This window comes from Amblyraja radiata, chromosome 33 (genome assembly GCF_010909765.2).
Source record: "Amblyraja radiata isolate CabotCenter1 chromosome 33, sAmbRad1.1.pri, whole genome shotgun sequence".
Lineage (NCBI taxonomy): Eukaryota > Metazoa > Chordata > Chondrichthyes > Rajiformes > Rajidae > Amblyraja > Amblyraja radiata.
In genome coordinates, this window is record NC_045988.1 from 21,774,192 (window position 1) to 21,797,115 (window position 22,924).

Below are 22,924 nucleotides of genomic sequence, written 5' to 3' on the forward strand. Positions count from 1 at the left end.
AGTCTCAATATTTTTTTGTGTAGAGCAGGCAAGACACATGAATAGGCAAAGAGAATGTAATTGAAATGTTGACTATTATAACAGCAAAACTTTTCAGCACATTATCCATTTCTTATGCAAACAAAGTCGAAAGTGCAGTTAGTGATTGATGGCTTTGGAGCAAACAAGGTGCCACAAATCAAATTATGTATCTCAGAGCCCTTTCAGGCCAAGGCTTTCTGAGTTATGAGATCTATAGACTCCAACTTTTTAAAACTTGATGCCTTCAATTTACCTCCAATGGGGTAGAATCCAGAGTGTAGCTCAATTGTAATGCTGCTGGTCTAGTAATTAAAACCCATGGTCATAAGTTCAAATCTCACCATGGGGAGGTTTTGAAACAGAATTAATAAATTGAGGTATAAGTTGACGCTTGAGTGCTGACATCTGTCATCCGTCAATGAGTGGCACTTGCCCACCCCTCGCTGGTCTGGTCTGGTCTGTCATCCGTCAATGAGCGGCACTTGCCCACCCCTCGCTGGTCTGGTCTGTCATCCGTCAGTGAGCGGCACTTGCCCACCCCTCGCTGGTCTGGTCTGTCATCCGTCAATGAGCGGCACTTGCCCACCCCTCGCTGGTCTGGTCTGTCATCCGTCAATGAGCGGCACTTGCCCACCCCTCGCTGGTCTGGTCTGTCATCCGTCAATGAGCGGCACTTGCCCACCCCTCGCTGGTCTGGTCTGGTCTGTCATCCGTCAATGAGCGGCACTTGCCCACCCCTCGCTGGTCTGGTCTGGTCTGTCATCCGTCAATGAGCGGCACTTGCCCACCCCTCGCTGGTCTGGTCTGTCATCCGTCAGTGAGCGGCACTTGCCCACCCCTCGCTGGTCTGGTCTGTCATCCGTCAGTGAGCGGCACTTGCCCACCCCTCGCTGGTCTGGTCTGCAAGTGCCTGCAGATGCACATCACGTTGCTTTCAGAACAAATGGAAATGAGCAATAAATGTGGCATTGCTCGTGGAACAAATGGTGTTTAGGAGAGGGCTTACATTTTGATTCCTGGAATTTGCCTGGACTATTATGTGTTATGGGTGGCAAGTGACTGCTTTGTGTGGAGAAGATTTGAATTGCCAATATGTATATTTCTTCTGTCGGTGCAAATTCCTCCCATGGCACTGTGTATGTTGCGCCACATCAATTAAGATGACATTGAGTCATTGGAATGGTTGGTTGTTTGAATCGTCCCCTTTCTCCTCAGGATGCCAAGGTGATGTCATGGTGGGATTATGGTTATCAGATCACAGCAATGGCCAATCGAACCATCCTAGTGGATAACAACACCTGGAATAACACTCACATCTCCAGAGTTGGGCAGGTAGGTCTCTGAGAAATGCAAGTGTAAACTTTTAGATTAAACTAACTTTACCAACTTCATAAGTATTGTGTTTAGTGTATGTTCTTTATTTTGTACACTAGTGCAACTATCTTACTTCTTGTCTTAGAAAATATCTTATAACAGCTATTGGTCTCCCTCTAGTGGTAGAAATAATCAATGCAACTGGTGGAAATTAAAAGACGGATGTAGACAAAAGTGCTGGAGAAACTCAGCGGGTGAGGCAGCATCTATGGAGCGAAGGAAATAGGCAGCGTTTCGGGCCGAAAGCCTTCTTCAGACTGATGTGGGGGGGGAGGGGGGAGTGGTGGTGGAAGAAGAAAGGAAGAGGTGAGGGAGAGCTACGGGGAGGAGAAAGCAAGGACTACCTGAAATTAGAGAAGTCAATGTTCATACCGCTTGGGTGCAAACTGCCCAAGCGAAATATGAGGTGCTGCTCCTCCAATTTACGGAGGTCCTCACTCTGGCCATGGAGGAGGCCGAGGATAGAAAGGTCGGATTCGGAATGGGAGGGGGAATTGAAGTGCTGGGCCACCGGGAGATCAGGTTGGTTATTGCGAACCGAGCTGAGGTGTTGGGCGAAGCGATCGCCAAGCCTACGCTTGGTCTCACCGATGTAGAGCAGCTGACATCTACAGCAGCGGATGCAATAGATGTGGTTGGAAGAGGTGCAGGTGAACCTCTGCCGCACCTGGACACCCGGAGAGTGTTTTTCAATCTCAGGATTTAGCAACACCTTTAGTTATTGTAACATGGGACCCGAGGCTCTATTTTTCAGTTTCTCCATGAGCCCAAAGACATTTATGTTCTGGCTAGCTCTATACCCTGGGGCAGAACACTTTAAATGTACAGCATTCGTTATGCATACATGATTTTACATCTGATACTGCACTTAGTCCTGTGCTTTCTACAGTGAATTTGTGCTGTCTGAAATGTTTAATTCCCTAATCTCCAATTCCTGAAAAGGCAATAAATTTAAATTAATTTTATGTTGCCATCATTTTGATTGATTTTTACAACCTATTTTGGTTTGTAAAAGCAAGAGATATTTTTAATGGAATTCATGACTAAATTATTCCTTCATTTACAATTTCAGATCGATTTAACAAACAAATATTTGTATGGCATTGGTATCAGCTTGCAGTTTGATTGAGTCTAAATCTCTGTTTCCCTCCTTATACATTACACTTCCGATCCCTGTGTCACCCTTCTCACTGCCAATTGACATCCTCAAAATGGATATAAAGATTTCTCAATGGACTCTGAACTTAAGTCTTCCTGAATTCTGCCAAGCTATCCTTTTCAAAAAATTTTGACTGCCATTCCTATCAAACCATGCTTGTGGCTTTGATGACATTATCCGTGTTTATAAAGCAATGCACACCCATCTTTTTGCTGGTTCTTTTAAGGCCTGGCTTGTAACTCCTGTTAACGTCCATTGTTAGAAGTGCAGTCAGTGTAACCTCAAATTGTGTGAGGTTGTGAGTTGTAGTATTTGTCTGATGCAAATTCTGATGATGAAAGCTGTAAAAGGGAAGAAATGTAGGCTTAGAAAATCTACACACCTAAAAGGGTTGGTGCATGTTTCTAGGAATGAAGGTGTGCAACCTGCAGGTCTGATCGGGACTGTGCTGTAATCTGGTGAAGAGAGGGACTGGGGCTTGTGCCTTGGGCCATGGGAAGGTCGGAGAAAGGGATTTAGCCTTTCTCAGATGGGACTGGCGTGGAGATTAACTGGGCACGTGATCAGCCAAGGACTATGCAGACAACTGTATCTGTAGTTGTCTGCGCCGCCACCTGCACCGTCTGTTCGGTATGGTGATCCACTGGGACTCCGCTGGTCGGGTGATTTCTGGCGGAATATAGTCATTGTGGTAGCTTCTTGCGAGCTCAAGCTCGCCACACAACGTCCCAATCCTTAGAAGATCTTGACGGTTATACGTCGAGTTGCAGGTCAACAGACAAGCGGACAAAACAGACATAAACAACAACATCCACATCGGGGAGAGCAAAACCGCTGCATGCGAGTGCGCCGCCATCTTGATACAGGGATCAAGCCCAGGTCCCTGGATCCTAATCCGACATAATTGTGTCATAGACACCCGACAGGGTAACTGCATGATGAGATGCAAGCTTAGAATGAATCTATCCACATACCTTTAACGTTCAGGCAAAAAACAGACTGCTGGAGAAACTCAGAGAGTCCGGCAACATCCATGTCGAGAAATGGACAGTTGGCATTTCAGGTTGAGACCTTGTATTCTTTTAGCAGCATGTTTTTTGCTCCTGACTTCAGCACCTACATTATTTTGTGTCACTATTAACATTGGGGATATTTATCCACTTCTAGGCCATGGCTTCTCCAGAGGAGAAGGCCTATGAGATCATGAGGGAGCTGGACGTAAGCTACGTTCTGGTCATTTTTGGAGGCCTCACAGGATATTCATCTGATGGTAAGGTGTTTTTGTGTCTCAATATTCCATGCTAAGCTGCTAACAATAGTGTGCAGACCCATTTTACATGACAGCTCAGCATTCATTTTCTACAATTTGAACAAGCAGACCATAGCAGAACAATTCAGTTAACACATGCGCATTACCCAAGAGTCTAGATATGAAAAGTTTGTTAATGGAGGTTCCTCAAAAAATGTAATTATGATTGGTTACTATGTTTGCTCTTGTGGCTCAGCTTCTTCCACTAAGTCCTTTGGATTGAATTTGATGTTGGCCAGTGAGCATTCCAAGCTGAACTGACATTTTTGTCAGTGATGATCAGCCATGATCACATTGATTGGCGGTGCTGGCTCGAAGGGCTGAATGGCCTACTCCTGCACCTATTGTCTATTGTCTATTTTTATCTCAAATATGGTCAATTGAAAAGGTCAATTCTTACATATTCTACATATTTATGTTGCAATCTTTTATCACTGTCAAAAACACAAACCACACGTATATTACAAACACGACTGATTTCTCAATCCTTTTTTTGTAATCCCAGTCCTAGGTATGTTGTCCACTATCATTGGCATTCTAGATACCACCGAACCAATATACTTGTACCCCTCCAATAGGTCAAGTCTGTTATTGCTGTCCTTCCATTTTCTACCTTATTAATTCCTAATCATTTATTTTTCACATCATTATCATTGTAAAGTGATTTTCTAACAACTGAGCCTCAACAGTGATTTTTTTTAATCCCACACCCATCCTCCCCAACCAAACACTCATCTAGTCAATACCTTCAATGATCAGTCACTGATCTTCTGTATAGATACCTCTTCCCATTCATGACATTTTTATTTGTAAAATGTTGGAAATATTCCATGTTAGGAGGTTTGTTCGGTGTGATTAACAGGTGAAGATTTTGGGTTACCTAGTAACATCTTCCCTACTATTGAAGCAATGAAATGGCATGCTTGTAAATATTTTTGCTGAGGACTTGCAAATATGAACTGCTAAATGAAGGTGGAGAATTTGCGGAAACAGATAATGCTGAGGAGTCCTTTTTAAAGTTAATTTGCTATGTATAAATTATTTTTCTATAGATATAAACAAGTTCCTGTGGATGGTGAGAATTGGAGGCAGCACTGACACAGGCAAACACATCAAGGAGCACGATTACTACACCCCCACAGGAGAGTTCCGTGTGGACAGGGAGGGCTCTCCCATCCTGCTCAACTGTCTGATGTACAAAATGTGCTACTATCGTTTTGGTCAAGTCTACACCGAAGCAAGTGAGTGTGGCATCTGTCTTTTAATGTATATTGTCTCAGCTAGTATCTACTTTGCAATGGAGGTCTGAGTCATATTTGTACAGCATTGAAACAAGCTAGACACAGAAAAACTGCAGATGCTGATTCACAAAAAGAGACAAAGTGCTGGAGTAACTCAGCCAGTCAGGCAGCACCTCTGGAGAACATGGATAGGTGATGTTTCGTGCTGGGTACCACTGATGAGAGTCCTGGCCTAAACCATCATCAATCCATGTTCTCCAGAAATGCTGCTTGACCTGCTGAGTCATTCCAGTATTTTTACAAATTACTTGAAAGATACAGTGCAGAAACAGACCTTTCAGCCCACCGAGTCTCCGCACACTAGCACTATCCCAGGGACAATTGACATTTTTTTTACTGGAGACGATTAGCCTACAAACCTGCACGTCTTTCGATTGTGGGAGTGCCCGGAGAAAACCCACGCATTCAATGGGAGAATGTGCAAACTCTACACATGGCACCCGTAGTCAAGATCGAACCCGGGTCATTGGCGCTGTAAGACAGCAGCTCTACCGCTGCGCCACTGTGTGTCCCTTTTTACGGAAACAAGCTTTTCAGCCTATTTCAGTCTATATCATGATGTTAAGTAGTAAGACTTTTATTAATAGTTTGATTATCATTTCCACAGAACGCCCACCTGGGTATGACAGAGTGAGGAATGCTGAGATTGGGAACAAAGACTTTGAGCTTGATGTTCTAGAAGAGGCGTACACCACGGAACACTGGCTGGTCCGTATATACAAGGTGAGAGCTGAAAACACTGGCGCAATAGGTTGTGTTACCTCTTAATTTCTTTGAACTATTATGAAGATTTGAATGATACTTTATTATCACGTAATATGTAAGTGAAATTATTTGATTTGCATACCATACACAAAGTATGCAAAGAGTCATCGCGTATGGGGTGCTGACAAAGTTACAAAGTGTTCTATATAGTCCCAATGGTCCCTCTTCATTCTCCGTGCCCCCCCCCCCCCCCCCCCCCCCCACATCTCTTTGTTCTGGTGACACACTGGTCAACCTTAGGAGCACCTTCAGCAACAGACTGGTTCCACCAAAATGCAGCACTGTACGCCACAGGAGATCCTTCTTCCCTGTGGCTATCAAACTGTACAACTCCTCCCCCTTCTGTCGTGGGGTAGACTGACTCCCTTTTCCCCCCCTCCCCTCCCCAATCTTTGCACATCCCCAATCCTGGACTTTCCACTCGCCACTTTAATTCCACAATTCATGTATCTTGTTATGTTTTGTGACTGTTGGCAGACCAATTTCCCTCCTGGGATAAATAAAGTTATATCGTAAGGTTCTCTTGGCTGCGCATCATCGACAGACCTCCGGTAACCACCGCAGGCCTGTCCTTGGCTTCCCACCACTGGGTCCTTTGATGTCATATTCAAGTGGACATCAACCTGAACGTGGGATTTGGAATCTTCGGAGAAACCTCATTGAATGGCGGTGCTGGCTCGAAGGGCCAAATGGCCTACTCCTGCACCTATTGTCTATAATTATCTATTATTATTAGGACATCGTATTGTCAGTCTTTCAGGTAGCAATGAGTCACCACAGGCCAGACTCGAGTTACCAGGAATCGATTGTTTTCACTGTGCCTATTTAACTGATTTTTGTTCGAGGCCTCAAAAGTTTCTGAAATCCTGCATGTTGTATTTATTCAATATTTTATTTCACAATCCTGTTTCTCGACTCTTACGAGATGGATTGAGCGAGTGGATATCAAATGAGAAGGTTCAGGAACCTGGCTACAATGCCATCCATAGACAAGTAATCTAACAACACTGAAGAGTGACTACATGGGCAAAGAAGATTGATGTGGATTATATTCTAGGAATCAATGATCAGGGAATAAAATAACAAAAATAGAGAATATGGGTTACTGACAGTTTATATTGCATTGTAAATGTGTGGTGGTCTAGCAGCAAATTTGAAACTGATAAATAACTCATCTTGGGTTGTGTGGTTAGTCGCTCAAATGGAATCTTTTTAAACAAGTATGGTTATTTCCAAATATATGACTCATAAATAACTCAAACACACACAACGTATTTGTTCAGTGATTGGCTATGTAAAGATTTATTTTCAAACATATATAGTTTAGTTGTCGGGCACATAACAATCTTGGATGGATGAAAAGATAATTGTCATAGAAAATTGCAGCAGAGCTAACAAACAGAACTAACAAGCCTGGGTCTGCTCCACAGGAGCCACTCCTTCACCTCGCCCTAAAATATATCCTGTCCCCCTGTTAAATAATTTTACTCTTAAATGCACCGATACTGTCCATCCACTACTTGTGATAGTGAATAGTAAGATAAAATGAGAACATACCATTTTGAAGTTTGATCTTTATTTTATGAGGAGTAATGTTGAGGGATTACGTGAAGAGCCCGCCAGGACGCATGCGTGTCAACCTTCAAAGCAGCGGTGTGAAATCACAGATAACAGTAAATGAACTGAACATAGTAAGATTAGAGAAATAGGATACCAGTTGAACTTTATGATCGAGGGTGGGCGTGGAGGGCACGTAATCCCTCAACGTTACTCCTCATAAAATAAAGATTAAACTTCAAACTGGTAAGTTCTCGTTTAATCTTACTATTTTACTTCGGAGTCACGTGAGTGACTACGTGAAGATTTTAAAGCTCTGATTTCATGCCGTGGAAACGAGTCCAGGCATCATACACTGCATCAGTAGGCCAATGATGAGTGAACATTAATATTGCATTCAGACATGACATAGAAACATAGAAAATAGGTGCAGGAGTAGGCCATTCGGCCCTTCGAGCCTGCACCACCATTCAATATGATCATGGCTGATCATCCAACTCAGTATCCTGTACCTGCCTTCTCTCCATACCCCCTGATCCCTTTAGCCACAAGGGCCACATCTAACTCCCTCTTAAATATAGCCAATGAACTGGCCTCAACTACCTTCTGCGGGAGAGAATTCCAGAGATTCACCACTCTCTGTGTGAAAAAAGTTTTCCTCATCTCGGTCCTAAAAGATTTCCCCCTTATCCTTAAACTGTGACCCCTTGTTCTGGACTTCCCCAACATCGGGAACAATCTTCCTGCATCTAGCCTGTCCAATCCCTTAGATATAGACATGTTGAAGCTATTGATGAACAATAGTGGGAATCGTAACCTCCCTCAACCTGGAGGAAGTATGAATCATACCTAACAGAGTTGGCAAATACCCCCGATCTGGCAATGGGTTTATTCTGAATATTTGGACAGATCAATAATTTGACTATCCTGCAGCCGCTAGGATGTGGTCCATAACCCTGCTGCTGAGGTATAGCGGTCCTGGTGGAGTGAGACTCAATGTCAATGTACACTCCTGTATATGCCAGACCCATTTAACCCTCTGGAGAAGGTTCGTAGTGATTCCTTCTAACGAGGTTTTATGTAACTAACAATATTGCTAGTCAGAGTCTATAAGGTTCTTAGGGACCTTGACATACTGGTGTAGATGCGTGATCACACGCAACCCAAGGTCCATGGGATATGCAACATCTAGTTTGGTCTTGTGTCCCTGTCTACTCTGCTTGACTAATCATAAACAAAACATGTTATTATAGCCCGCAGATATGATCAACCTATCCAGTGTAGCAATGGCTGGACCCGTAGCTCTATACTCGGCGCCATGGCATAACCACTAGTACGTGAGTTTGACCAAGGACAGGGATGTTGCTGGTGCCCATCGGCTAAGTGACGTAGCACAATGTAAACAACCCATATCTCTGCGTCCCTAGGCCTGGGAGGTTTTAAGTTGACGATACCCTTCATAATTTAGTTGTCAGAGGGTGAGACTGGACAGAGTGGTTTATGTTCCCCGAAAGGGTAATCTTGCTGAATTTTGCAAGACCCGTCTATTGAGGCCAAATGGAGGAAGACATAAAAGAACATTCCTCCCTAGTGTAGCGAGAATGCACCCTTCGCCACTAATATGCCTCGTATTTATTGCAACTGTTGATTGAGCCTGGATGCAAGCATCTCAATCGTTAAGTGTTCCATCGATCCACAATGTCATTAAATACTTTGTGATCGCACATTCATTCTGTGTTGTCATTGATTTTGCATGATAGTACACCAGTGCTAAATGCGGTTAGGTAAAACTATCACCGGATACTTTGATTTGATTGTCCCTTTGTGATTAACATATACCACCACCAAGTGTATCACCTTGGACTTGTGCATGCAGATTATGCATATCCACACACCCTTTAATGCACAGAATGCACCTGGTGTCCATTGGCAGTTGATACCATGACTGAACACTTGATAACTCATGCTAATCCCATCTGCCTCGGTAACTAAAGATGGTATTAGTAAATTTCCCATCTTTGGACAATAGCATCAGTTTGGAAATGACTGAAGATTTACGGATGAGAGGTTTTAGTGGAGCAACGCTGAATACTGTTCGTCCATCATTGTGACTGATAGTTTCAGCTGAGAATAGCAGAGGTCTAATCTTTTGTTTCAGAGCTGATTCCAGATAAATAAATGGTTTGATTGTATCCCAATCATCAATAGTTTCAGTTGGTATCAACTTAATTTAAACTTAACTGGACGGATGAGAACCCCAATTTCTCAAATATAGCTATGTGGCTGATAAGGCTAATTTAGTAAAATACAGTATGTTCAATATCATCCAGATTGGCCATGCCACTTATTTGTTAGCTCTGTGCAGTCGAAGCACTGATTGTAGGGTATTTGGTAAATAATCTGGATACTGAAGTTAGCCCATTTTGCAACGCTACTGAGTGTATCATTGCCTCATCCAGTTAAATTTCAAATATCTTCAACCCTGTGAGCGGAAATGATCACATGGAAGTTATTCAGAAATGTCTATACTGCACATGCGGGTTGAGGCTGTTGACAATGATCAGTCCACATCCCACTATTGTGAGCCTGCCTTGAAAGGCAACTCCAACCATACCTGTTGTGCAGTATAAACTAATCTTATGTTATCCCAAACCAGTGTAAATATTCAAACCAGTTTAAATATTACCAACGTATCCGTGACAGGAGACATCGATGTGGCTCCATACCTTTATCCGAATGGGAGGACTTATGCAACCCGACCCAGGAGCTGCCTCAACCATGTGTGCATGATTTTGCACTTCTGCTCCTGGGAGGTAGAGGAGCTTGAGTACGAGGTTGGCGCATCTTCCAGGAAGGCCGTTCTGGGCTGTGTCCTAAAAAAGTCCTTTGTCCTGGTTGTACGGCCTTCAAGCTTTCACCAGCTTCAGTTCATCGTGGTTTGCTGGTGGGTGCGTCGGGGTGCTGCCGCCGGAGATGTGAGGCCTTGCGTGATGATGTGGCCTTCCTGAGCCCGACGGCCCTCGTCGAGCTCCTGCTGCTGGTTGTGTTGTTCCTGCACCCCCTGCACACTTGTGGTTTCTTCAGCCAAACCCTTGTCTTCAGAGTCAGCCCAGAAGTGACTCCTAATGCTCCCCTCTGTCGAGGGAAATGCATTATGCAGCCCTCAATGCTGCCATGGGCGTCCTAGGACCCCATGGTGGCTAGACTCCATATACCGGAGCATATCACATTGGAGCATCTGCTCCATCAACCGCTCCATGCAGGATATGCGATCACAGTTGTTCCCGCCGGCGGTGATTCTTCACAGCCCAACTTGTCCGAGTCTTCGGCCTGTCCGACTTCTGCTTGGCCTTCCCGCCAGTCTGTGGTGTCGATTCCGACTGTGCAGGTGCCAGTTCAGAGACTGCTGATCAATAGCGATCCAGGTGCAGCCTACCACTGCTGACTGCCCGCGATTCCGCGGTCCTCCGCAGTCAGTCTGGATGCGGTCCATTCCTGTAACATATTCTCACAAAATAGCACAAAACGACCTTGGAGTAAGGAATTTACCTGCATGTCCTGTTTTAAACCTTCTGCTGCAGGGGCAACGCTCCTCCCGAGCCTGGTCTCGTGGTCGTAGTTGTTGCAGCTGGGGTTCCCTCTGTGGTCCTTGTAGAAAGACTTCCATTGTCGGGTTATTTCTCCCCCGAGCTTTTTCTCCGCGGTCCCTTATAGCAGGTGTTCTCCGCGTCGGGGTTCCCCACCCCCCCCCCCGATCTGGGTATCCCCGCAGTAACTGCAGCCGGGATATCCCCGCGGTCCCTATAAAAGGGATACCCGCGATTACATAGACGGGTGGGGGGGGGTATCCTGCTTCTAGGTGCCACACCAATATGAAGCCGCTGGTTTTACTGCCAGCGGCTCGGAAGGCGACTTACCGCTTCCCGCATTCCGTAGTCTTCTGAGCGGGTTCTCCAGGTGCCAACGGCACCAATATGAAGCCGCTGGCTCCACTGCCAGTGGCTCAAAGGTGAATTCACCGCCGCCCGCTACCCACATTCCGAGCGCCTAGGTCCGTGGGCGGAATTCCCCGTGACCGGGGTTTCCTGAAGTTCGTGTCTGGGGTATCCCCTTCGCCCTGGACTTTTAGCAGGACCTCTAAGTAGAGGTTCCTGCAAGAAGATGGAAACCTGAAAAAGTTTTTTTAAAACTTACTTCAGGTCTGCTGCTGGCAGGAGAATCACGTCCACCCTGCCAGTCGTAACGCAATGCGATAGACGATATGACACGCATGCGTCCTGGCGGGCTCTTTACGTAGTCACTCACGTGACTCTGAAGTAAAATTCTACATTCTCACCCATTTCTGGGAAAATCTAAATTTGCAAATTGTGTTAATTTAGTCTCTGGTTAAATATTTAATTAGATTTTATTTGACTGTTTCATACTCTTATTTAGTTGAAAGTGATTCCTTTTCAGTTTAGTTTATTCTCACGTGTACCGAGGTACAGTGAAAAGCTTTTGTTGCATGCTATCCAGTCAGCAGAAAGACAATACATACATTTACGGATGCATGATAAGGGAATAACGTTAAGTGCAAGGTAAGGCCTGCAAACCTCGATCAAGTAATGTCTGAGGGTCACCAAAGAGGTAGATAGTAGTTCAGCACTGCTCTCTGGTTGTGGTAGAATGATTCAGTTGCGTGATAACAACTGGGAAGAAACTGTCCCTGAATCTGGAGGTGTGCGTTTTCACACTTCTGTACCTTTAGCCCTTAAGCAGATGGGAGAAAAGGGAGTGGCCAGAGTCTTTTGAATAAACTACCCTGTTTGAAATGTCAAAGAACATCTAATGCCCTTCTTTACTCTTTTTGTCACCCTTCCGCAGGTGAAAGATTTGGATAATCGCGGTCTCTCAAGAACGTAAAAGGCACAAAGCAGCCATGAGTGATAGCAGCACTGAGGCCTTGTCCTGTGAAGCTGAGCTGTATTATTTTTTATATACACTAGTTTGGGGAAAAAAGGAAGAGATCGGAAAGTTTGTTTACATGTTGCTTCCTATCCGCGGCAATCTGTCTGAAATGTCTAATTGGGTATATGGTGAGTGACCAAAACATTACGTTGACTTAAGTTCTTTCTGCAGTGGTCAAATAAAGGGTTCAAATGGACTTGGAGATATTCTCTGTTGTGTGTATTTCTTTCAAGGGTGGTTCGAATTCTATGTACAAAGCCTAGCTATGAGTATGAATTCTAATATTTCAACTCACTCAGGCATTTGTATTCACTGGTACAGTTGAGCAAGTATAATTTTATGTACAAACTGAACAATCACACTTTGGCAATGGAAGTTGAAGTCAGTTATTGAACTGCTAGAAATATTTTCCTCGCCCTGTGTATTTTCTTAATTCTTGACCAGGATGTTGCTTGGACTGGAGGGCTTGGGTTATAAATAGGTGGCATCGTAGGTAAAATCAAGTGGAATTTAATTCTGATAAGTTTGAGGTGTTGCATTTTGGTAAGACAACCCAGAGCAGGACCTTCCAGGTGAATGGGGGGGGGGGGGGGGGGGTCTTGTGGAACAATGGGATTTAAGAGTACAAGTACATAGTTCCTGGAAATTGTCAGGTAGCATCACAGCTTGGTTTGGGAACAGCTCTGTCCGAGCCTGCAAGAAATTGTAGAGAGTTGCAGATATAGCCCAGTCTACCACACAGATTAGACTTTCCACCATGCTGCAACAGAAAATCAACCAACATAACCAAAGACTTTTTGCTGGAAAGAAGTGTTAAATGAACCCACCTCTGGGTCAGCAGGTCACCTTTTCATCGGGCAGCCACTTGCTCATGAAGAGCCCTCGTTGTCTTCCTCCTTCCCCTTCGGAAAGATGTGTGTCTGCAGAAATGCACCATGGACCTGTCCACGGCCATACTACACATGATCTTGGCCAAATGGCGGGCTCTAATGCTGCTGATGACCCATAGTGAATTGTGGAAATCACAGTTTTGCACTGAAGTTTACTCTCAACTTAGTAGTAGACACAAAATGCTGGAGTAACTCAGCAAAATGGGCAGCATCTCTGGATAGAAAGAATAGGTGATGGTTTGGGTCAAGACCCTTCAGATAGTCTGAAGAAGGGTCTCGACCTGAAACTCACCTGTTTTGTGCCTTTGGTGTAAATCAGCATCTGCAGTTCCTTCCTACACCTCTCTTACCTTAATGATACCTCTTATATTACACATTGGAAGGTATCCTTAATTTGAAAGGTGTCATAAAGATTTAAAGCCTCAATTATAAAATCACAGCAAGGAATAGAATATGGAGAAATAGGACCAGGGTCCAGAAAGGGGGAGAAAGGTGCTGAAGAGCATTAGAAATCAAGAGTGATATTCACAAAATTATTTATAGCACAGTAAGTACTGAACATTTTAAATGTGGTGCCAAAGCAAGAATCAAGAGTGTTTGTCACATGTACTAAGACTGGAATAATACAATTCTTATTTGCTGTTTCCAATGCAACAACATAACATAAATATACAATAATGGTATTGTTAGGCCCTTAGTGCAAAGTCTTTAGTAGTTTGATGCTGAATTAGGGCTGTGCAGCGTGGTTTAAACGCCTGATAAATGATGGGAAGAAGCTTTTCTTGAACCCGGAGGTCATGCTTCTCAGGATCCTCTAGCTCTACGACCTTCACTATGGTTCAATGGTACTTTATTGTCACATGTGCCTATATACAGTGAATTTACTTAGCATACAATCCAATAAAATCATAGTATACATAGGCACAATCATACAGGTACAAAAGTGCAACAATTGTTCTAAGCATAGTAGATTTCTTCTGAGGCAGTACACAAAAGTCGCCACATTACCTCCAGGTGATCTCCTGCATCAGTACCAGCGGCTCCCTCCTCAACTCCCCCATCTGTGAGGCTTTGATCTCGTCCTTTTTGAACTCGGCGGTCCTTGTTCTTGGTGGTCATTTTGGCCTCCAGGCTCTTGTTCGAGTCGGCCACTGGCCGGGTTCGCTGCAGCATGGCTGCAGGGCCGGATTTACCTATAAGCTAGACAAGCTTAAGTTTAGGGCCTCGAGGTCTAGGGGGGCCTCCGGCCAAGGCAGAACACCTACCGTTCAACTCTGGGCGGCCCCCCTCTCTATCTCTCTCTCTCCATCTCCCCCCGCTATCCGTGTCCGGGCCGCCGCTCGCTCCTCATCCGCCGGCACGGCAGGCCGCCTTGCACATGCGCACAACCACGGCCAGCACATCATCGGCCGCCCTGCGCATGCGCACTGCAACGGCACCTGGTCGGCGCTGGGCACTTTCTCCCTCGCTTTGAATTGTGGGAGATTTCGCCGCCATGGCTGTCCGGTCGCTGGGGGCCTCACAAGTGGAACAGCTTAGGGCCTCTCTTCATCTAAATCCGGCACTGCATGGCTGCGCAGCGCTCGCTGGAGTTTCCCTACATCCTTAAAGGCCCGTTGTCCTGGCGGCAGCACTGGATCGGTGCTGTCGGGGTCGGCCTGGCCTGACTATACTGTCGATGTCTTTCGTTGCTTCTCCACCACTCTGTGATACTGCAATCCACGATGAAACCGGTCTGACCTCCGTGGGGTCTCCAGCAGTTCATGGTCCATGCCATCCCCCCCGCTGCTGTACGGGTTCAAGCGGCCCACTCCAAGCACACATCAACCCATGAAGGTGTCGTTCCCTCACCTCCCACGGCCACCACTCTGCTTCCATGCACCGGGGCACCACCTGTACCTGACCACAGAACACCTCCAGTTTAAATTCCATTTGGAATATTTTGGAGGACCAAGAAATCAAGAACCAAGAACCTAACATAGAAATTTGGTGCAGGAGTAGGCCATTCGGCCCTTCGAGCCTGCACCGCCATTCAATATGATCATGGCTGATCATCCAACTCAGTATCCCGTACCTGCCTTCTCTCCATACCCTCTGATCCCCTTAGCCACAAGGGCCACATCTAACTCCCTCTTAAATATAGCCAATGAACTGGCCTCGACTACCCTCTGTGGCAGAGAGTTCCAGAGATTCACCACTTTCTGTGTGAAAAAAGTTCTTCTCATCTCGGTTTTAAAGGATTTCCCCCTTATCCTTAAGCTGTGACCCCTTGTCCTGGACTTCCCCAACATCGGGAGCAATCTTCCTGCATCTAGCCTGTCCAACCCCTTAAGAATTTTATAAGTTTCTATAAGATCCCCTCTCAATCTCCTAAATTCTAGAGTATAAACCAAGTCTATCCAGTCTTTCTTCATAAGACAGTCCTGACATCCCAGGAATCAGTCTGGTGAACCTTCTCTGCACTCCCTCTATGGCAATAAAGTCCTTCCTCAGATTTGGAGACCAAAACTGTACGCAATACTCCAGGTGTGGTCTCACCAAGACCCTGTACAACTGCAGTAGAACCTCCCTGCTCCTATACTCAAATCCTTTTGCTATGAAAGCTAACATACCATTCGCTTTCTTCACTGCCTGCTGCATCTGCATGCCTACTTTCAATGACTGGTGTACCATGACACCCAGGTCTCGCTGCATCTCCCCTTTTCCTAGTCGGCCACCATTTAGATAATAGTCTGCTTTCCTGTTTTTGCCACCAAAATGGATAACCTCACATTTATCCACATTATACTGCATCTGCCAAACATTTGCCCACTCACCCAGCCTATCCAAGTCACTTTGCAGTCTCCTAGCATCCTCCTCACAGCTAACACTGCCCCCCAGCTTAGTGTCATCCGCAAACTTGGAGATATTGCCTTCAATTCCCTCATCCAGATCATTAATATATATTGTAAATAGCTGGGGTCCCAGCACTGAGCCTTGCGGTACCCCACTAGTCTCTGCCTGCCATTGTGAAAAGGACCCGTTTACTCCTACTCTTTGCTTCCTGTTTGCCAGCCAGTTCTCTATCCACATCAATACTGAACCCCCAATGCCTAGAGCGCTTCCGAGGGTGCGGGAGGCTAGCTCACAGCTCGCCCACTGGCACAGATCTTTTCCGCCACCACCACCATCAGAGCAGTGAGATGAGAGCGTGCCAAAGCGGTGTGTGCCTTGATGACATCAGTTGCCTTCTGGAGGCAGCGCTTCCTGTAGATTCCTTCGATGGTGGAGAGGTCAATACCCGTGATGTAACAGGCAATGTGTGTCTACTACTTCTTACTTAAATCAGCTCACACACGTGTTAGTGGGAATTATCTTTATTTCACTCTGATGGGATTCCAGGTTTAGTTTCACTTTAGTTTTGTTTATTATTGTCACGTGAACTGAGATACGGTGAAAAGCATTTTTGTTGCATGTTAACCAGACAGAAAAGACAATGTGTGATCACATTCGAGCCATCCACAGTGCAGACACACAGGGAATAACGTCTAGTGCCCTGACACCATACAGGCATACCTGGGCTCAATGGGGTAACCACACCATCATAATGTGCACGGTTTACCAAAATACTGATTAGATTAGAGAGTATTAGCTACAAGGAAAGTTTGGACAAACTTGGATAGTTTTCATTAATGGCATATCGGAGGTTGAGGGGAGACATGGTAGACGTATAGGGGGGTTGCACGTAAGGTCACTGGGTCACAGGGCTTGACGCACGGAGCCGCTCAATCCATCTGGAGGACATCGGTAACTTCCGGTATATGTTATTAATGCAAGAAACGCGTACTTTCTTACCTGTTAAAAACCGCCAAAATGTTGAATTTCTGCGCTGTAAAAAATTGTGTAAGTCGGGGTAAGTGTGAGAGACATGTACCCAACTTCAGAATTCCAAAAGTGAAGCAAAATGAAGGTAAAGAGAAGCGAGAGCTGGAGGGACAACAGCAGCTAAAGTGAAGGAACTGCAGATGCTGGAAGATCGAAGGTACACAAAAATGCTGGAGAAACTCAGCGGGTGCAGCAGCATCTATGGAGCGAAGAAAATAGGCGACGTTTCGGGCCGAAACCCTTCTTCAGACTGAGGTAGGCGAACATTGGCCGTGCAGATATCGGAATTGAAAATATTGGGAATTATCGCGTTTGCTCACTGCATTTCATCAACAGTAAGGCATTTTTTGTGTTTTTTCTTTATTCCTTTGGTATCTAAAAAGTCTCAGAAGTGATAAATCTGGCTGTAAATTTTGCTTCAGAGGCGTTTTCCTTTTGTATGTAAAAACCCACTTGAGAAACATGGGCGATTTTAAAATTTTACAGCCAGATTTATCACTTCTGAAACTTTTTTGATGCCAAAGGAATCAAGAAAAAACACAAATAATGCCTTAGTTGATGAAATGCAGTGAGCAAACGGCCAATATTCGCCAAGCACTCTGGCTGTTGTCTCTTCAGCTCTCGTTTCTATCTACCGTCATTTCTTCTCACATTTGGAATTCTGAAGTAGGCTAAATGTCTCACACGCTTATCCCGGTTTCCATAATTGTTCACACCGCAAAAATGGACAATTTCAACGGGTTTTAACGGGCCCGCTACGCTGGAAACTGCCTGCAGTTCATCGCGTGTAATCCACTTGGAGTAGCGTAGCAACAGTACGGGTCATGGGTCGTGACCCGACTTCCGTGAAACCTCCCTATATATAAAATGATAAGAGGCGCAGATAGCACAGGCAGTCATGGTGGGAATGTAAAAGACGAGGGTTCCTCAGCTTTAACGAGTGGAATTGTAAGATTAAATCCCCTTAACTCCAGTCTGGACACTGACCCCTCCCCCAGGACACTGACCCCCCGGACACTGACCCCTCATCCCCGGACACTGACCCCTCACCCCAGGACACTGCCCCCCCCGGACGCTGACCCCCAGATACTGACCCGCCGAACACTGACCCCTCACCCCCGGACACTGACCCCCCGGACACTGACCCCTCACCCCCGGACACTGACCCCTCACCCCCGGACACTGACCCCCGAACACTGCCCCACCCCGGACACTGACCCCCCCGGACACTGACCCCCCGGACACTGACCCCTCACCCCCGGACACTGACCCCCCCGGACACTGACCCCCGCCCCCGGACACTGACCCCGCCCTCGGACACTGACCCCGCCCCCCCGGTCTCTCTCCGAGCCTCCGCTTCAATCTCTCCTCTCAGCCGCCAGTTGACGCCTTGCGTCTGACATTGCGTGATGACGTTGCGTGCACGCACTGAGGCGCGCAAGGCGCCAAACTTGGACGCTGACGGGAGAAGCGGGGAGACGGCGGGAGCGGTGAGTGAGAGAGGGGGGGGGGGGGGGCACTGGCGTAGAGCACCTGAGGGGGCTTTAGGGGGAGGCATGTGTGTGGAGGAGCCCCTGGGTGGTGGTCTTGAGGGGATGGGTGCGAGCAGCCCGGAGAGGGGCGGATTGAGTAGGTGTCAGTCTGCAAGCAAGTGGGGTGGGAGCGTGGGGAGGGGAGGGGTGCGGTACAATATGGGGCTAGTCTTAGTCTCTCTTCCAGTTGACGTGCTGAAGACGGCAGTGTTCAGGGTTACAGTGGTTACATGTTCAGTGGCACAGCTGGTAGAGTTGCTACCTCACCGCCTCAGACAGCAGGGTTCGTGTCAGACCTTGGGTGCTATTTGTGGTTTACTCCCAAATCCCAAAGATGTGTGGGTTTGGACATTAATTGGCCTTGTGTAAATTGCCCTCCCTCCCCCTTGATAGATGCGCTCCTGTAAATCAGGGGGTGCGCTGCTCTAAATCAGGGGGTGCGCTGCTCTAAATCAGGGGGTGCGCTCCTGTAAACCAGTGGGTGCGCTGCTCTAAATCAGGGGGTGCGCTCCTGTAAACCAGTGGGTGCGCTGCTCTAAATCAGGGGGTGCGCTCCTGTAAACCAGTGGGTGCGCTGCTCTAAATCAGGGGGTGCGCTCCTGTAAACCAGTGGGTGCGCTCCTGTAAATCAGGGGGTGCGCTCCTGTAAATCAGGGGGTGCGATCCAGTAAATTTTATTGATAATCTATTTTAATTTAAATGGTAATCTAATTTTTTTCTCTGTTTTAAAAGTGCTATATAAATAAAAAATTGCTTACTACTTACTTACTTGATCTCAAGAGGTCATGCTCACCCATGCTCAGGTTCCAAAGATGAGATACATGACAGGCCTTCATTACTGGGGTGTTAAACTCATTCACCCTCAGTGGAACAGCACTGCCAGAGTTCTTTGGGAAGATGGCCGAGCTGCAACCCTATTCAGCTGCATTATCAATGACTTTCCATCAGGTAGTCAGGAATGGGAATATTTGTTGATGGTTGTGCAATGTTGAACTTCACTTGCAACTCAGCAAATAAAGCAGTCCATGCCTGGATCCAACAAGATTTGGACAATAGTGTGGTCTGGATTGCTACATGGCAAATAGCACTTTTTTCACTTGCTGACCATATCCACCAGAAAAATGCTAACCTTTTATTGTTAAAATGTAATGGTAATCACCATTACTGTCAAAATTCTTGTGACGTCTGTCAAGAAATTCAATTGGACGACTCGCATTAAAATCTCTTGCTGCGAAGAGGAGAGAATCTTGATTCCTTGCAATGAACGATTTGCTTGCTGACATTCCAAAGCCTTTTTGTTAGAAATATTTTGCATTTGCCCAGCCCTTTAATAGCCCTTTTTAGTTTTGTTTAGAGATACATCGCGGAAACAGGCCCTTCGGCCCACCGAGCCCGCATCGACCAACAATCCCCGCACATTAATACACACGAAGGACAATTTACACTTATACCAAGCCAATGAATCTACAAACCTGTACGTCTTTGGAATGTGGGAGGAAACCGAAGATCTCGAACAAAACCCACCCGGTCACGGGGAGAAAGTACAAACTATACAGACAGCACCCGGGTCGAACTTGGGTCTCAGAGCTGCAAGTGCTGTAAGGCAGCAACTCTACGACTGAGCCACCGTACCGCCCTTCTCCAACCTTTGGCCTCCACCGTTCACTTCACCTTCAAGAAGGATGGGGCAGCGGAAACATAGGAACTCTACCTGCACATTGCTTGAAGTAGCATGTTATTGTGACCTGGAAATGTACTGAAAAGGAAAACACAACTACTAGAAACCTGAAAAATATAACAGAAAATACTGATTATCTTGTCCGTCCTTCAATGGGTCTGAATCCTAGAGCACCCTCCCCAATGACAATGTAGAGAATCTTCAGCAGAAGACTGCAGTTGCTCAAGACTGCTTTCACTGCCACCTTCCTGGGGCAATACTAGATGTGTGATAAAAGATGGCATTGCCAGCGTTGCATAGATTCTGGAAAAAATATCTTGTATATCTGATTGTATTTCTGTTGTTGGGTTACTTTTTTCAGCACCATCTGTGATTGTGCAGGACGATGGCTGTACCATTTGTGGAAGATTGGGACCTGGTGCAGACTTTGGGTGAAGGAGCGTATGGCGAGTAAGTTACAAGCTTGGCTAAAGTGAATTGAATAATAGTTTTAAAACTAATTTGGCAGATCAACAACAGCAGTCATTCATAAGTGATAGGAGCAGATTTAGGCCATTCGGCCTATCAAGTCTACTCCGCCATTCAATCATGGCTGATCTATCTCACTCCTAACCCCATTCTCCTGCCTTCTCCCCGTAACTTCTGACACCTACCTGTACTAAATAATCTATCTTACCTTAAATATATCTACTGACGTTGTCTCCACAGCCTTCTGTGACAAAGAATTTCACAGATTCACCACCCTCTGACTAAAGAACTCCCTCCCTCCTCACCTACTTCTTAAAAGAACGTCCTTTAATTCTGAGGCTGTGACCTCTGGTCCTAGACTCTCCCACTGGTGGAAACATCCTCTCCACATCCACTCTATCCAAGCCTTTCACTATTCCAGTCATATCCTCAGTATTAAAGGACATTCTCATATCCTCAGAATTAAAGGACATTCTCTTAGGAAGGAGATGAGAAGGGATGTCTTTAGTCAGAGGATGTTGAATCCGCAGAATTCTTTGCCACAGAAGGATGAGGAGGCCAAGTCAGTGGATATTTTTAAGGCAGAGATTGATAGATTATTGATTAGTTCGGGTGTCGGGGGTTTATGGGGAGAAGGCAGGAGAATGGGGATAAGAGGGAGTATAGATCAGCCATGAATGAATGGCAGTAGACTTGATGGGCCGAATGGCATTATTCTATTGCTATCACTTATGACATAAAAGTTGATAAATCGCTGGAGCTGATAGTCTGTATTGTGGAATCTTGAATAAGTGTTTGCAGAAGTGATAGATGCATTGGTAATCTGAAGAGATCGGCGTATATTGTCAAATTAGTTGACAATTAGCAAGTTGTAAAGTGGCATGAGATAACAAAGGGAATGACAGGTTGAGTGATTGGGCACAAAGGTGCCAAATGGAGTACAACACGAGAAAATATAAAGAGACCTACTCTGGAAAGAAGAATTAAATGGTAGATTATTGTTTAAACAGTACTATTATATTTCTGTTGTACTTAAATTGATGAACCATTCAGACGTTTTGCATTGTATATAACCACTTTGTGTTTGAACCTAGGGTTCAACTGGCAATTAATCGGCGAACAGAGGAAGCAGTGGCAGTGAAGAAAGTGGACACCACATGCGCTCGCGACTGCCCTGATAATATCAAGAAGGAAATCTGCATCAATAAGATGCTGAGCCACACAAACATTGTCCGCTTCTATGGGCATCGGAGAGAGGCGCACATCCAATACTTGTTTTTGGAGTATTGTAGTGGAGGAGAGCTCTTCGATAGAATAGGTAGGATCTGTTGATAAACCTAGGCTTGTAGATGGAGAAATTGGGGTGAGGGAGGAAAATAATAAATAATAATAATAATAAACTTTATTACACTCGAGGTCCAGACAAGGGGCAACATTACATTTTAAAAAATGTATTGCATATTAAAAAAATATAAAGTACATATAAAATCTTAGTATATCACTTATAAAAGCATCATAAATTATATTTTTTAAACACAATACATAAATTAAAAATCCAGATTAAAAGAATGATCAATGTCCTACAACCAGACAACGATACCAGTGTCTCCACAGCTGGGATTCGTAGCGTGTAGTGCTAACCCTTATGAAAGAGGTTGACTGATAATATTATATTCTGTATATGGATTAGCTAAATTTATAATTTTTTCGTTATACCCATTCAGCCTCAATTACTAACATACCTAATGTGGCTGCATAGGTTTGAATCTTCTCTTAGACTATAATTGCACCACAATCTAACACTCTGCCACCTTTAGAATACAACAACATTTATTAACTATGGGAGAAAGGGAAAGACTGACAGTCAGTGTTACACAATGTGTGCTTCCAGATGTTGTAACATAATAAGATGGGCAGCAGTTCACCACCTAAGATGCTTCGGTTGTCCTTCCATTATAAGAAAGCATTTGGGGGAATTTGGCTGCTTGGGCACCCGAATGAACAAGACCTGGGAACAGGGATTGTTAATTGTGATGTTCAATTACATAACTTCAGACAT

General features: G+C 45.4%; 2 protein-coding genes across 4 annotated transcripts in view; both read left to right on the plus strand.

The window, feature by feature from the left end:
* Positions 1 to 12,637, plus strand: part of stt3a (STT3 oligosaccharyltransferase complex catalytic subunit A) — a 41,636-nt gene extending 28,999 nt beyond the window's left edge. The window contains exons 14-18 of one of the 2 annotated variants that reach the window (XM_033049936.1): positions 1,237 to 1,353; positions 3,722 to 3,824; positions 4,916 to 5,104; positions 5,772 to 5,887; positions 12,350 to 12,637. In XM_033049936.1, the coding sequence (XP_032905827.1) occupies positions 1,237 to 1,353; positions 3,722 to 3,824; positions 4,916 to 5,104; positions 5,772 to 5,887; positions 12,350 to 12,388 (564 nt within the window). In that variant the 3' untranslated portion in view covers positions 12,389 to 12,637. The remainder of the gene's footprint in view (positions 1 to 1,236; positions 1,354 to 3,721; positions 3,825 to 4,915; positions 5,105 to 5,771; positions 5,888 to 12,349) is intronic. The other variant, XM_033049937.1, reaches the window with a different exon arrangement.
* Positions 12,638 to 18,585: 5,948 nt separating this feature from the next.
* chek1 (checkpoint kinase 1) overlaps positions 18,586 to 22,924 on the plus strand; it is a 28,462-nt gene continuing 24,123 nt past the window's right edge. For both annotated transcript variants that reach the window (XR_004416777.1, XM_033050003.1), the window contains exons 1-3: positions 18,586 to 18,677; positions 20,759 to 20,847; positions 21,960 to 22,183. Coding sequence is in view for 1 of the 2 variants with exons in the window: in XM_033050003.1 (XP_032905894.1) it covers positions 20,783 to 20,847; positions 21,960 to 22,183 (289 nt within the window). In the remaining variant the exon portion in view is untranslated. The remainder of the gene's footprint in view (positions 18,678 to 20,758; positions 20,848 to 21,959; positions 22,184 to 22,924) is intronic.